General features: G+C 51.5%; 1 protein-coding gene across 1 annotated transcript in view; it reads right to left on the bottom strand.

Moving 5' to 3' along the window:
- The window catches only part of MAP3K14 (mitogen-activated protein kinase kinase kinase 14), a 43,174-nt gene that overhangs the window by 14,213 nt on the left and 12,426 nt on the right, over positions 1-16,535 (bottom strand). The window contains exons 2-6 of the mRNA XM_082706456.1: positions 5,130-5,405; positions 3,959-4,028; positions 1,956-2,166; positions 1,227-1,832; positions 128-265 (exon numbers count right to left, since the gene is read on the bottom strand). Of these exons, the coding sequence (XP_082562582.1) occupies positions 128-265; positions 1,227-1,832; positions 1,956-2,166; positions 3,959-4,028; positions 5,130-5,385 (1,281 nt within the window). The 5' untranslated portion in view covers positions 5,386-5,405. The remainder of the gene's footprint in view (positions 1-127; positions 266-1,226; positions 1,833-1,955; positions 2,167-3,958; positions 4,029-5,129; positions 5,406-16,535) is intronic.

The raw sequence follows: 16,535 nt of genomic DNA on the forward strand, positions 1-16,535 counted from the left end.
CCAGAGTGCCCAGCAACAGCCAGCCTCCGTTAACAAGTCAGACTACGGCTGCCCGCAGATTGCCCTTGCAAGAAAGGCTGTTCTGCAGCTCCCAGAGCCTGGCCATAGCTTTTTCTTTTCCGCGTACCTTTTTGACGGCGCACTGGAAGCCGGTCTGCTTGTCTTCCATCCTGTGCACTTCTCCGAAGGAGCCTCTGCCCAGGCAGGGCTGGCGCGTGACCCAGTGGACCTCCTCTCGGTACTCATAATCCACCGGCTTGAGTTTCTGGGGTTGGCAGGAGAGAGAGGCCTGTGTCAGTGGCCAGGGCAGCAGAGGGACGAAGGGTTACAGTGAGGAAGGCTCTCTGGGCGGCAGTCCTTGCCAGGCTGCAGGGGTGGGGCCCTCATAACCAAAAACATCACCAGGTCTGAGGCAGGGCTCTGGAGGGGCAGGACCAGCGGGGGTCACAGGCATAAGGTGAAGGCAAAGGAGAGCTTCGTGGGTGGCCCAAGTCTAGCTGATCCTTGTGATGAAAGATCCTTCTCCCCAGGCTTTGTGGTTGTGGGACAGAAACAGAACTGTCAACAACCTTGACATTGAAAAAATATAGCTCAGGAGCTATAAGGTAAAGGAAGAAGGACTGTGAAGAGGGTTAGGGGGCAAATGATCATGTCACAGATGGATGGAAGAAGGCCCCCAAACTTAAGTCTGCTGAAATGACTTAAGATTAACAAAGCTCTCCAGCAGAGAACTGGGGTGGGGGGAGAAGGCAGGTTTCGGGGTTAGCACGGATGCGCAAAATCCTTGTCTTTCATAGCGGGGGTGGGGAGTGAATGTCTGAGGTTGACAGAGCTAATTCCTGTTTCTCAGAATACGCATCACTGATACAACACACACACGCACACGTGTGTGCATGGACACATACATGAGAGCGATAGCAACAATGAGCTAACCAACCAGAAGAACTCAAGATAGAAACATCTAGAAGGCCTGAGAGCGACCTGGAGGTGGGGTGGGGGATACTGCCTCTTGCCAAAGCCTCGCATTTTCCTACTGTCAGATGTGTTGTCACGCGCACGAGTGACTTCCATTGAGAGTGAAGACCCTCCCCCCACCGAGGAGAGTGGATCTGGCAGGTTTCCAGCGAGGCTCCTTCCCCCCCCAGTGGGTCCCACTTGACTGCCAGCCGCTGCTCTTGGCCCCAGAGTGGGTGTTCCATGGGGCAGGTGCGTGGGCGCTCCCTTACCTCGGTCAGCAGGACCCCCTCGCTGTCTTCCGTCTCGGGGCTGGGCTTCCGGGGCTTGGAACCCCTTGCCGACCAGGTCTTGGCCAGGCTGGCCAGGCTGTGGGCCCGGCCGGAGCTCACGCTGCCCTGCAGAGCATGCACAAGGTACTCCTCCACGGAAAACTTCTCGCGGGCTGGGCAGCTGGGCTCCAGGCGGGGGCCAGGCACCGGCTTCTGACTGTCCGCACAGGCCAGTTTGCCCAGGTGAGGGCCAGACAGGGGCTGCTGGTTATCTACACAGGTCAGTTTGTCTAGGAAGGACTCCAAGGGGTGAGGTTTCCAGGGCTGGAGAGGGTGGAATGGGAAGGGATGGGGCAGTCTGCTGTAGGGGAAGGGGGGAGCGGGCTGGGGCAGGGGGCCGAGATCCTGGGGGTGGTGGAGTTTCCACACATGATTCAGACATTGCAAGGGGCTGATGAGTTTGTGGAGTTCTGAGCGAGGCAGGGCTGGCCGTAGGCCCTCCTCGAGTTTCTTAAAGCATAGTTGGCCGAGGCCTGGCTCCTTCAGAGGCTTGGTGAACTGGAGGGCGTTTCTAACATACAGAGGGCCTAGGGGGGATTCATCCTCCTGTGGGGAAAACACAGGTGTTAGGACACAGGGCCAGTTAGGACACAGGGCCAGAGCCGAGGCCCGGGTACCAAGCTGAAGGCCCTGTGAGCCTGACATCTGGGCTGTGGCGATGGCTCTCACCTGTACGGGGACTGTGCAGCTCTCTTGCTCCGGGGTTCTGGGAAGCGGTTTGGCCAAGGCCACTCCGGCCTGAGCCAACGACTTGGAGCTCTTCTTCCTGCGTTTCTTCTGGGCTTTGCTGCGGCGCTTCCCTTTCCAACACACACGGGCCATTTTGCCCTCCGTCGCATGGGCCACATTGTTGGGGATCTGATCAAGGCTCTCGGACTGGCTGTCAGAAGGGAGAGGTACGCATGTTGACAGTGTGAGGAGGCAGGGGGATGTGACGGCTCAGGTAACTGTGGTCAGAGTCCTCAAGACCCAGAGGTCAGATCCCTGCTTGGCGAGTACTTGTGTGAATGTGGGAAGGTGCCTAAATCCCAAGGAACCTCAGTTTTCTCATTTGTAAAATGGGCATAGGATTTCCTGCCATGCAGACAAAGCTGGGGTTTAAAGGAAAGTGCTCATTTAAAAAGCCTACCTCAGCGCCTAATCCCCAAGCAAGCTTCCAACACACAACGGTTATTACCACCGTAATGGGGCGCACGGCCATGATGGGGCGCACACCGCTCTTTGGCGGAAATGGTTGGATATAGGGTTCCCTCACTGCTCTCCAGGGTGGGCTGTCCCTGGAGAGGTCCTGGGGGGCTGTGGGGGCGCACACAGGACTTGGAGGGCCACACTCCACACCGGGCATTCTCAGCTCTGACAAGGGCTTGTTTCCATAGTCTCTGGGTGGGGGACAGGGAGTTTGGGCACCTCCACCCCCATTGGTTCCTGGAGACACCTGGTTTCTGGGAATGTAAGTTGCTGCATAAACACAGACACTATGGGGGCACCGGGGTGGCTCAGTTGGTTAAGCATCTGCCTTCAGCTCAGGTCAGGATCCCAGGGTCCCTGCTCCATGGGGAGGCTGCTTCTCTCTCCGCCCTCATGCCCCCATCATGCTTGTGCCCCCTCTCTCTCCCTCTCTCTGAAATAAATAAAATCTTAAAAAAAAAAAAAAATCCCAACAACTCAAGTCTGGGCTGATGCCCAGTAGCAGGGAGCCTTCCCTCCTCAGATGGCCTAGAGACTGCCTACCACCATGGACACAAGGCTCTTGGTATTAAGCCACCAGCCACAGATAAGTGTCTGAAAAAGCCATGCTGAATGGCCGTGCAGCAGACCACAGCCTCAGCTGCCCTCCTGTGGCCTCACTGCTGCCCCCCACAAAGGAGGCAGAGTCACACCAGTCCTAAGGGGCTGCCAAAGGCCTAGGGGCTCTCAGGCAGCTGGTCTTTTGGCTCAGGCCCCTCAGAAACCCCCGACCCTGGGCCAAAAGGCATTGGGGACAGCGCAAGGCTTCCCATCAAACACTGAGCAATTCTTGGTTCAAGGGCAGCAGCCTTCCCTACAACCTTTTTCCATCACTAGCACTTTCCAAATCCCAATGATAAAAAAGTCTGCCTGTTGGTAGAGGCAGGAACTGTCTCCGAGTTCAGCCTGCAGCTGGCCAAAAAAATCATCTTTGGGGATGGGGAGCCTGGGAACAGACTGAGCCTCACTCTGGCTTCCTTTCCGTGGGGCTACCCAGCTGCGAATCTGTCAGTCCCCCTCCTGTTTCCAAACCCTCATCCCTCCTTGGATGTGTCTCGCAGGAGAAAAGGCCCCAGCAGGTTTCTCCCACAGTTGGAGCGGGCCCCAGGGCGCCTGCATTCACGGTCACGCACCAGCAGGAAAGTCACTCCTGTTCCCAGCACCCTCCCTGCTGATGGGAAACAAGGGGGAGCAGCAAGGACTCTGAGGAAAATAAAAATAAAATGTCAAGCTGATAGGACCCAGAGGCAGTCATCCACACGCCGTGAAAAGCTTTTGAAAAGCTCCTTTGGCTGACAGAGCAGTTCAGCCAGGAAAACCTGAGCAGGTTCCAAGAGCCGAACCACAGGTGCTGGAGGAGGGAGCCAGGGGTCACTGGGGAGAGCAGCTGGGGAGGGAGGCCGCGGTTTCGGTTCCCTGGGTCCCACGCGGGCTGGCCTCCTCACCTGTACTGTTTGGACCCAGCGATGAAGATCCGCTCTGAAAAGGTGGGGCTGAACTCTTGGCTGTTCTCACCTTGCGAGTGAAGGACAAGAGGTTAGATGAGCAGGAAGGAGAGGAAGAACAGGAACTGGGCGCTGAGGAGAGACGCGTCTCGCGGATACCTTCTCAGACCACCTGCCTGCCGGCCTGCCCCCTGCCAGCGCCAGCTTCCCTCGCCCCACCTTCCCAATGAACAGGAGCAGAGGGGGTGCTGAGGGGTGCCCTCCTTGCTTCACTATCCGTGCTGCTTAAGTGAGATCCATGGAACACACCCAACGCGGCAGCCGGCACATAATATCGGCTCAATAAACGTCAACGGTCGTATCCATCAACGTATGTGTATATGTGTACTAGGACCATCACGTCCCCCAGGGTTTTAATTTGTATTCTCTCATTTCTCCTCAAAAGCCAGCCAGACAGGAGTGGAAGACAGGGGAAGGATGTGGATATGTGGGAAAATGCCACCGTCTCCCCAGGCTGTACCCCAAGAAAGCTCCTTGGAGGGCAGGGGGTAGCAAGGAGCACTTCCGGCCTCAGCCAGGCACCTGGGAGTCACAGGCTCTGGTGGCAGCCACCATGCCGAGTCATGCAGAAGTACTGGGAGTGGAAGCAGAGACGACCCGACAGGCCCCACCCTGCACTGGCCTATGTCCCCGTGCTGGGCCCTGCAGGCCGAGGAGCAGGTGTTCATTCTCTGGGGCGGGGCCACCTCAACGTGGAAGGTAGTGAAGGGCCTAGAGGCCCCAGAGGGGCTTTCCAGAAGACCTGGCCTTTCCTGTCTGGGGCTTCTCCAGAGATGCTCGGGCTGTCCAAGGTCACAGCACAAGGCCGATGGCCTGCTTGACGATCCTGCCAAGAGCCCTGGGACCAGTGAAGTCTCCCGGCTCTCCTTCCCTGCTATGGTCATGATGGACAAAGGCCTCCACGCAGTCCCCAGCGCGGTGACAGCTCCCACTTCGACTCATTCTTAGCTTACCCCCCACCCCAGCTGTGTTTTGTGAAAATCTCTGATAGCAGTCACCCTGACCTCCCGCCCCTGTGCCCTGCCACCTTGGCACAAGGACTGCTCCACACCCCCCCCCCCCAATGACCCCGCAGGCCCGCCTGCCCTCTGTCACCAGCCCCGGCCCTTACATTCGGCCTGGGCAATGATGGAGATGGCGGCCAGTCCTCCCTCAGAGCCTTCCTTGGCGGTGCCTTTGGTAATCACGTCGTTCAGGATGTCCCACTTCCCGCAGAACACAGGGCTCTTCTCCACAACCTCGAGCTTGGTGACAGGGCCTTGCTTCTTCCCCATTGCCTGTGTCTTCTCCTTGGCTTTGGCAAGCTCCTTCTGCTGTCCGGCAGCCGAACCAGGGGCGCCCGGGCAGGCCATTTCCATCACTGCCATCTCCCAGGCTCACGCTCACCCTGAGGGACCAGAACAGACTAGGTTGGAGGAGAAAAGCAGGGGAGAGGCTTTTAGCCTCTTTCTGCCTCATATACTGATCTTCTAAACACCCCAAGTGGCCAAGGAGTCAACCCTTGGCATGAGTCTGCACCCCGGCTCCTCTTCCTACTAGCCACACTGCCACAAGCAGACTCCTCCACTCCACCCAACGAGGCGGGTTCCAGCCCACTTCCTCCAGGACGGCCACGGCGTGGACATCTGGGTTTGTTCTTTCTTGTTTTTATAAATAACGGCCGAATCTCTTTCTGTTGTTTTTTAATGCTGCGTTTTGCTCCCCTGGAACGCGGTGGTAGAATCCATACTCCAAGACTGCCAGTGACCTCAGGGACTCTGCACAGACCTTGCCTTCCTAGAGGACATGTCTACACCGGCCACGGTGGCTTTTCTCCAAATGGGGAAAATCAAGTTTTTGTTGCGTAGCAGGAGGTAGATACACGTATGTGTGTGTGTATAGAGATTTACATGTGGATATATACATTTTATACATTTCACATATGTGACATAATAAGAGGATTTGTAGAAAATTTGTAGAATATTTGTAGAAAGATTTGTAGAAATCATCATGCAAATGGCAGTGCCTGCACTCAGCTCCTCTCCCAGGACACATCTGTCTGTGGCCTTCCAGAAGGAACTGACAGGCTTCCTTCTGTAACGTCCGCGCTCGTTTGCTGAAAACCCCTCCCAGGTATCATATTGGTAGTGGAGCTTAATAATTAATTAGCGCGCCCAATGCCAACCTACACCTCTAGGACTCTGAAGACAAAGCACAGGGCTTCCCGTCTCCCTGGGTTCTATGTCCAGCAGTCCTATGCGTTCCCCGGAAGCCCTGGGGGAGAGTAAGCCCAGGGCTGAGACAACCTTGTGCAAACAGCACGCAGACTTGAGCTGTCATGAAAGAGATCTGCACCAATCTGGGATTGCTACCACGTGGGAACCTTTTGAAACGCTGGGCCTGCGTGCTCCCGAAGCGTAGGTCCCTCCAGGTCGGGGCTTGCTTTCCGCCAAGCCTGAGAAGGCACCACATTCGGAGAGGATTTTAATAAGTGCTCTCTGCTGGCAGGCTGGTCTAAAGCTGTGGCTAACAGATGGAGTGTCCCCTGCTGGCCGGGCACTCAGCCCAGAACACAGCTCTATTCGCTCTCGGGGCAGAAAGGCAGGCCGCGTGAAGGCAAACCATCCACCGCTGGCCCTTTGCCCTGGGAGGCTAGGAGCTGACCTGGGACGGTGGGGTGCTGGGCCTCGCTAGGCTGAAGCCCTTTTCCTACGGAGTCCATGGCCCTGCAACAGCCACGAGGCACTGAACCAGCCCGACTGGAGAGCGGTGGGTAGGGGGGTAGGAGAGGGTGGGATGGGCTGGCTGGTCACTACTAATTTGATCCTTCCAGCTCTGCCTTCAAGGGTCTGCCGATTCGGAACTCAGAGCAGCACCAGCTTTCAGCACAGATGTCCAGGCTTCGCCCTGAATGCTGGATGCTGGGGAGGGGCATGGGCAGCCTCAACGTCACCTGATGACCTTGAGAAGTCTAAGGGGTGCTCTGGCTTCCAAGTGCCCAGCTGTCTCCAGCCTCTTATTTTTTTTTTTCTTTTTAAAGATTTATTTATTTAAGAGAGAGAAAGAGAGAGGTAGTGGGGCAGAGGGAGAGAGAACCCTCAAGCAGATTCCTGGCTGGGTGTGGAACCAGACATGGGGCTCAATCCTAGCACCCTGAGATCAGGACCTGACTGAAATCAACACTTGGTCACATAACCAACCGTGCCACCCTGGCGTCCTGTCTCAGCCTCTTTGCCAGGGGAAAATGGGTCTTAAGAAAAAACCCCAAGCCCTCAGAACCTAACACTATTAAAGATGGGCAGAGAAGGACCTCAGGAGTGCTTTAATCTCATTTTCACTCGAACAAACTGAAGCTAATTAAGTGGAAACTTGCTCAAGGTCAGCCAGTCTTGTGTGGCACTGCAGGCCCAGGACACAGAATAGGCCCAGGACACAGAAGCCCTAGCTTCAGGCTGTGGCACCCCGTCCCAGAGTCTCCTGGGCTCCAGGCAAGCCCCAGGGGGAAGCTCATGCCCTGTTTGGTCAGAAGGCTCCTGAGGGCGGGGGTGGTGCCCTCCTAGCAGGGCACGGATGAGATGATCAATGTTGGCTGGATGCGGGTATCCCAGGATGACCTTCAGGGACAGGATGACCCTGAGCACCACGGATGAAGAGAAAGTCCCAAGTGAGGAGCGAGAGAAATGAGGCCAAGCCGTCAGGGCTTGCTTCGAGGGCACCAAGCTGGTCTGAGACCCAGCTGTTGTGCGGTTCACACGGCCTGTCTCGGTTGGACAGGGCTCATCCTGAGCTATGGCCCTCCGGAGAGGCTGCGGGGCTGCCCCTCACCCCCCAGGAGCCATCATGTTGCCTCGGCAGTGAGCTGGGCTGCTGGCCAGGGGCCCTGATCCTTGTCTCCAAGAGCATGCCGGGCTCCTGGGGCCCCCTCTGCAGTGCCCGGATGACTCACCCAAGAGGCTGGCAGGCATACAGAGGAACAGGCAGGCCGCTGAGAGGCTAACCCAGCAGCTGGCAGCTGAACCTGTGAAGGGCACGGGAAAACAGGCTGATCCTCACCTCCCAGGGGCACAAAATCACAGCCTGGGAGCTGTACAGCTTCTCCAGTGCCACATGACCATGACTCAGACCCTCCCTGATAGCCTCCAAGTTCAAGAAGCTATTCTAAGGATACTCTGGCCTGACAGCAGCTCTCCTACACATACACACGTCTGCTCCGTCCCTCCTTCCCCACTTCTACAAGGGGGCTGGCCTACAAAAAATAGGGTTCTGCATTGAGCCTGGGACTGCTGGCCAGGCGGCCTTCCTAGACCGGGTCTTTGCCCCTGGCTTGTTTTCTGGGGCTTGTTGCCCCAGACCACTTCCCTGCAGCTCTGCCCCTTCATTCTCCTATAGCCTGTGGGGTGTGAAGACTGAGCCAGTTGTGTCTCTGCCTTTGAAGGTGAGTTCAAATCCCAATCCGTTACTCAGTCTGGACGCTCGCCCCGGCTCCACTCTGGCCTCAAATGCATCCTGCTCCTTTGCTTGTTGTCAGAGCTGAAGATGTGGGCACTGGTAATAGCCAAGCCCATTGAGTTCACTTACAAGGCCATGGAAACCAAATGGGAAAGGAAAGGCGTGTTACTGGTTCAGTATTCTTTTAGGGCATGTACACTGCTTGTCTGTTTTCTCTGGGGCCTCGATGATCCCCTGGAGAAGTCTGGGCATATCTGTGATCTTTGGGCTTATCTGTATGACATGCCTGCTGTGGGCAAGGCTCCTGGGCCTGAGACAAACTTGGCTCCCTCACCAGCTAGTAAACCTCTGTTGTCTGTGTTGGGACTTTTTTTTTTTTAAAGTAGGCTCCATGCCCAGCGTGGAGCCCAGTGTAGGGCTTGAATTTACAACCCTGAGATCAAGACCTGAGCTGAGATCAAGAGTCAGATGCTTAACCAACTGAGCCATCTGGGCACCACCAAGTTGGGGAGTTCTTCATGTGGGTTCAAGGACAGCTTCAGGATGGTCTGTGACTCACAGAAACTATATACAGTTTGTATTTTTACAGGGAAGAGGTCCACAGCTTCCATCACATTTTCCAAGGGTCTGACATTCCCCAGAAAGTTGCTACAGTTGCTTCAGAAGATCAAGGCCATGATTCTGGCACTGCTCTACCATGACAAAGAAGAGCTCAATAATGTAGCAGTTTCCCACCTGACTGCAAGTCAAAATAACCAGATGATTCTAAAATGCACTTGCCCTAGACCTCCTGAAACAGTTGCTAGGCAGTAGGCCCAGAATCGACAAGTTCTCTGGGTGATTCTGTGCCAAGGGGTCAGAGACTACCATCTGATCCCTGGTCTATACTGTAAGGCCATGCTGTCCAATATGGCAGCCATTAGCCACATGTGACTATTTACATTTAAATCGATTAAAATTAGGAGCACCTGGGTGGCTCAGTGGGTTGAGCCTCTGCCTTCGGCTCAGGTCATGATCTCAGGGTCCTGAGATCGAGTTCCGCATCGGGCTGTCTGCTCAGCTGGGAGCCTGCTTCCCCCTCTCTCTCTGCCTGCCTCTCTGCCTACTTGTGATCTCTGTCAAATAAACAAATAAAATCTTCAAAAAAAATTGATAAAATTAAATAATACTTAAAAATCAGTTCCTCCATTATACTAGTTACTGTATTAGTGCAGATAGAGAACGTTTCCATCACTGCAAGAAGTTTGATGAGACAGTTCTTGTTTAAGGCTATGACAGTAACATTTTCTCTGACAGCGAAATTTCTGTTCCTAGGATTCTGTGACAGGACTGGAATTTAGGCTAAATGAATTGCCGATTAACTGGAAGCTACAAAAATATGTTTTATTTTGATCTTCAGTGATGATAACCTTCATATTTCAGTTCCCTTTTTTAGTAAGTGCAGCAAAAACACCAGACTAGGAACCAGAAGATCTGGGTTCTAGCCTTGGCAACTTTAAAAAAAAAAAAAAGGCAGTGGGACCGTTTCTGTCAAATGAAATCATAGCTCAACGCCCAATATATAAAAGAGCTAGAAGCACGCAAATGACATGTAACTCACGTGAGAACCAGCTGCTATGCCAGAGAAGGTGGGCAGGAGCCTCACATCCTCAGCTTCCCTTCATCCACCAAGGATTTCTGTGGAACGCTAGGTCCTCTTCCGAGGAAGAGTTTGAAAACCAGTGGCCTAGGAAACCTTCTGAGGTCTCTTCTAGTTCCCCAAATATAACCGATTTGTCAGGATCATTTGAGGGCAGGATGACCAATTCAGAACGATCACTCTTGATATTCACTAAGCCCCTACCATTACTGCCCTCATTTTCAGAGGTGAAGACTGAGGCTCGGAGAAGGCCAGGGGCCTGCCAGACCAGCCACACGGTTACAAGTTGCAGAGGTGGGTCTGGACCTACGTGGCTGTCCCCAAGCCTGCACACTCAACCTTGAGCAAGCCGCTGAGAATTCTTCTCTCAGCTGCTTCCGACTTGTTCTGAGGACTGGAAGAGGCAGATTATGCGAAATGCCAGTCGGTCTGCCTGGCCCACAGAAGATGTTGAATAAAAGTTCATTCTCTTGCCCTTCATCTGCCTCATAAATGCCATCATTGAGACAATGGGACTTCGCAGTGTGGGCGCGACAGAGTCGAGGTGTTAAGCTATAGCTAAAGCATTCAACACACTGAGCCTCGGGTCTCTGTATATAAAAGGCAAATAAAAATCTCTGTTTTACAGGCTCATTTTGGAAATGTCCACCGAGAGACTAGGGCAGACCATGACTATTTCATCTGGAAGTAAAAACTTGTCCTCCTCTGAATGCCCAGAGGGGACAAATAGCAGAAGTAGAATGACTCAACTTCCTTAATAAGATATTAGTTGAAAACCAATCTTATTCTGATGCTTCCTCTTTTAAGCCGTGAGCTTGCCTGGCCACTAGGCCACACTGGGCTGGCTTCGCCTATCAAGAATGAGGGGCTGAGCAGGAGGGGAACCAAGGTCAATTGCAGGCAGAGTGAGCTGGCCTGGCAAACACAGCCATCCGGCCCAGCAGACCCAGAGATCCTCGTACACGCTCAGCGCTGGCTCCCCTTTCTGACCTGCCTACTCTCCCCAGACTCCCCCACCCCTGGCCTCTGTTCTGGCCAGTCTGCTCCTCTCACTTGCCTGAGCACAGCAGCAATGGGTAAGCCTCAGATTCTTTTACTTTGGTCACCTTCTTGCTCTGGTAGAGAATGCCTTCTTCCTTTATTACTATCCATCCTTTATCACCTAGCCCCTCAACGAAGTTCCTGCATTCACTGCACAAGTGTTCAGGGAGGGTCCCCTAAGTGCCAGGGCCTGTACTAACCGGGATCATTCATTTGATGTCATCTGTGCGTTGGGCATGCGTAATATGCTTTATCCATTTCGATAACTCACAGAAACCTTGCAGGGTGGGTGATATTATTTCCATTTTACAGATGAAGAAATTAAGGCTCTAGGAGATGAACTTCCTGCAGGAAAAAACGAGTGCCAATCTATACAACTAGAGTAACTACCATGGGATTAGAGCTAAAGCTTCCTGGCCCTTTCCTCGGGGACCCAAAGATTCCCAGTTCCATTCTAGAAGAAAAGCTTGTTGGCAAAGGCCCCTGGAACATCAAGGGCCCGAGCAGTATTACTACCATGTGGCTATTACTGCTCCCATTTTGCCCACAGGATCTGCTCACTGTTCGTAGTTAACTGCTTGGCCTGTATAGGCAGGAAACACAAGAACTAAAAATGAGGGATCTCCTGTAAAAGCCAAATCAGTGATAAACTGGTCAGACTTCTAGGTGGGTTACCACCACATGTTCCTGAGATGTTAGAATGTTTGACTTGATTAGTTTTAACAGGTCATTCCACTTTCTTAAAACAACAACAAACACCGCCACCCCCCCCCCCACCCACATATAAGGCACTCATGCAGGGTTTCTAAACCAGAGGGCAAAAAAAGAAAAACAGAAACCTTGATCACTCTAACAAAAGGCAAGGAAAGAAGGAAAAAAGGAGCAAAGGAAAAGGATACTAAGTATAAAATGAGAACAGAAATGAAGGGGGCAAAAGTAAGTTGAAGTATTAAGGCAGGATTAATCACAAATAGATTAAGCCCAGCTATTAAAAGACAGACAATCAGATAAGATTTTAAAAGATCCAGCTAGATGCTTACTAAAAGAGACAAAATAAAATTATATAGAAAGACTGAAAATAGGGGCGCCTGGGTGGCTCAGTGGGTTAAAGCCTCTGCCTTCAGCTCAGGTCATGATCCTGGGATCAAGCCCCGCATCGGGCTCTCTGCTCAGCGGGGAGCCGGCTTCCTCCTCTCTCTCTGCCTCTCCCTCTGCCTACTTGTGATCGCCCTGTCAAATAAATAAATAAATAAAATCTTTTAAAAAAAGAAAAAAGAAAGACTGAAAATAAAGGATGAAAAGAGATATGCCGGACCAATACTAACCAAAGATATGTAATATTCATATCAGACAAAATATTTAAGATGAAAGGCTATAATTTATACGCAACCAATAAAGAGCCTCAAAATCCTAAGGACGGAGGCAAGTTGAGGCTTTATGGATGAGTGAGGCCTCTGCTTTGAGTGTCCTGTCAAAGAGAGCTGCAGGATCTTTATTTATTTATTTATTTATTTGAGAGAGAGACAGTAAGAGAGCATGAGTGAGGAGAAGGTCAGAGGGAGAAGCAGACTCCCCGTGGAGCTGGAAGCCCGATGCGGGACTTGATCCCGGGACCTGAGCTGAATGAAGGCAGTCGCTTAACCAACTGACCCACCCAGGTGCCCAGAGCTGCAGGATCTTAATAACACAGCCTTCTTCGAGCATGGGTTGGGTCTGCTGGAGACTGGGCTCTGTGCTGAGTACTGGGTGTATACTGAGGAAGAAGACCCAGTCCCTTAAGGAGCTCATAGTCTACCAAGGGAGAGACATGGAGTTAGAAAATTACAGTACAGTATGGTCACACAGCAACAGACACAGACACGCAGCAGACACAATGGGAACACTTGGAGGGACATCTAGCTCAGCCTGGTGGGTGTCAGAAAAGGCTTCCTAAAGTCCTCAGACTAAGTCTCAAGGGGTGAGCAAAAACTACCCAAGAAAAAGGAGAAGGTATTCTAAGTGGAGGGAATGGCAAAAGTTAAGGCACAGAGAGGTGAGTCTGGAAGAATCAAACAGCTCCAAGTTGCTGGTGGGCAAAGTTCGGGTCACGCGGGGGTTAAATTCTTAGGAAGAGGGGTAGAATTCGGAGGCAGAGTTCCAGAGGGAGGAACCTACAGGGTAGGGGCAGATGGGGATGTGGGTACTGACTTGTAAACTATGCCCTTGGGACAGAACTCTCACCCCGTATCTCTAGCCTGCGCTAACAATACTCCACGCTCTGGGAGCCTCGCTGAATTTTTCTCGCCAGGTGGAGAGGCCGAGTGAGGCTGGAGGCATCTCCAAACCAGCCTGGCAGGCCAGCTTGAGGCCTGCATCCCAGGAGAGCAATTTCTGGTTTAGTGTTTCCCATTAAGGATCATTGAGGATAGGAAACGCGAATGCACCTCAATCATTAAAATCTTGCCGATCAATTTTAAAATAAAGACCTGTCATGCCCACAGAAACTCAGTCTTGCCAGTTCCACAGGTCAAACTGCTTGGTGAATGAAATGTACAGAACAAAATTTCTGACTGTCCTCCGGCTGCCACCACATGCCCGTCCACGCTGGCTAGCCCCACACGCACACAGAGACCCTGGTGTCTACAGGCCCCTTCAAATGTTCTAGGCAATCATGTCTGTCTATTCTATTAGCACAGGCCTCACCCACTTCCAGCTTCTCCCGGACCCCCTCCCATCCCAAGCTAATCTGAAAATATCCTGTCTTTAAGATAACCTCAAGTTCAAAGACATCTGGTAGCTCTGCATTACTTATGGGCCCAGTATCAACTCTGTGGTCCATAATCTTTCTGACCACTATTTCCCTAAAAATACAGGGTCTGGCTGTGGCCAGTCCGATCTCTCCACATCAGTCTCGCTCGCTGCTCAAATCTATAGGTCTCTGTGTGTCCCATGTCTTGTGGGGGCCGCCCTACACACCCAGCCTGTCCTTCACCCCCAAGCTGGACTTAGGTCTCCAGGAAGTCCCTCCCAATAGCTTCACCAAACTGTCACCTCCTTTTCCACTGAGCCACCCAGGCGCCCCTGTCACCTCCTTTTCTGACTGCCTGTGGCACTGGCTCTCCTCACTCAACTTAGCCTCACCCAGGCCCCCACACCATCACCCTCCCCTACTCCTCAAATGAAATAACGGAGACGAAAGAACTCTGGAAACAAGACGCATTACACCAAGAGGAGAGAGTCATTTCTTGTGTGCACAGCTCAGAGAACTGTGTCTAGATAATGGAGCAAACAGAATTATGGAAAAAGATGCCTCATCAGAGATGCTTAGTGTATTTTATAATAGTAAAAGCTGGAATAAAAATGTCTGATTACAGAGGGAGGATAATTATTAATTAAATCATGGTACATCCATTAATGATGTTTACAAATAATTTTTAATTATATGGAAATGCTGATGGGACACAGTATTAATAGAGAAAAGATTAAGAAGTATATCTAGAGTATGATCCCACCTAGCCTGTGTCTGTATACTACATCAACCTTTATAAAAATGTAACCAGGGCTTGTGGATGGCTCAGTCTGTTGAGCTTCTGACTCTTGATTTTGGGTGGGGTCATGATCTCAGGGTCCTGGGAGCGAGCTCACGTCAGGCTCAGCAATTAGCACGAGTCTGCTTGTCCCTCTCCTTCCTCCTCTGTCTGCCCCCACCCTGTGTGCATGCTCTCTATCCAAAATTAATAAATAAATGAAATATTTTAAAAGGGACACTAACATGACTCAGCCAGTTAAGCATCTGCCTTCAGCTCAGGTCATGATCTTAGGGTTCTGGAACCGAGCCCCACATTAGGCTCCCCGCTCAGTGGGGAGTCTGTCTCTCTCCCCCTCTGTCCCTCCCCTCTCCCTGCTCATTCTCTGTCTCTCAAATAAATAAAATCTCAAAATGTTTAAAGAAATAAAAATAAATAAAAATGCAGACACCTAGCACAGACACGCAACGGTGTTTTAATTTTTTTATACTTTTCTGATTTTTCCATGTTTTTTCCAGACAGCAGGTATTATTTTTCCCAGTTTTCATTTTGTAACAGATCATGTTTCCAAGTGTTTAAAAAAATACAGAAAGGCTATACAGTGAAAAGTGTATGGCCTTCTCATCCTTGCCCCATCCCTCCGAGGGGATCTCAGTTACCGGTTTCTTATGTGTCCCCCCAGAGATGTCTTTGGGGGAGTATTACTTTTATAATGGAAACAAGCGATCACTCAAAAAAGGGTCTCATGGTATGGGAATTGAAGAGGCATCTGGTTCACAGCGTGAGTGGGTCTTAATAAATACGTGATAATAAATACTCCCAACCCACAGCCTCCCGGAGGCGTCATCAGAATCACTATGGCTGGTCAGCGAGTTCGGGCGGCAGCGCTACGGAAACAGAGCGCTGGAGATGGCAAGCCCATCCCTCCTGGTTTTGGTTTTTATTTCTGTCTCTTTCTTGTTTCCCACTGGGGGCTGTTATGACTCAAGAAGTAGGAAGGTGCTCAAAGATGGCCCTGTCAGCCGTCCTCAACTCTGAAGGCCATGGCTTCCTTGCTTTTATGTATAATCACCGAGGCCAAGTGTGTACAGCGGTGAAGACCCGCGCTAGGGCTAAATATAAGAAATGCCCGTGGGCACAAGAGGCCCCATAAAGAGCGGGACACACAGCAGAACTGGCCCCGAGACAAAGCCACCAGCCCCTCCTTCCCTGCTGATGTCGTCGAGGGTGGGACCTGAGGGTTGGTTTTGAATCTGGAAAACCCGAAGGTGGCAAGCTGTGCTGGTGAAATCTCTCCTACCTTCTTTATATAATATCTGACCCTGTTTCTTTTTTTCCTTTAAATTAGAGAATTAAAAAAAAAAAGATTTTGCTTATTTATTTGACAGAGAGAGAGAGACAGCGAGAGAAGGAATACAAGCAGGGGGAGTGGGAGAGGGAGAAGCAGGCCTCCCGCTGAGCAGGGAGCCCGATGCAGGGCTCGATACCAGGAACCTGGGATCATGACCTGAGTTGAAGGCAGATGCTTAATGACTGAGCCACCCTGGAACCCTGTTTCTTTTTTTGATTTGTATTTTGTTTTCAACTACAAAAGTAGTATTTGTTCACTGTAAAAATGTCAACCATACAAAGTACTTAGAAGGACCAAAAAAAAAAAAAAAAAAAAAAAAAGAGAGAACTTGGCCTCATTCCCTCCTCCCTACAATGTAATTTGGTGTAAATCCTTCTAGTTCCACTAGCATATTTATATATAAATATAAAATATTTGGGACTATTTTTAAAAGAAACATGGGCTTATAGATAGCTAATATTCTACAAGTTATATCTTTGACTTAACAATAGATTATGGAGAGCATCTGGGTGACTCAGTCAGTTAAGCATCCATCCAGCCGTTGATTTCAGT

The sequence above is a fragment of the Mustela nivalis genome, assembly GCF_964662115.1.
Source record: "Mustela nivalis genome assembly, chromosome: 17".
Taxonomy (NCBI): domain Eukaryota; kingdom Metazoa; phylum Chordata; class Mammalia; order Carnivora; family Mustelidae; genus Mustela; species Mustela nivalis.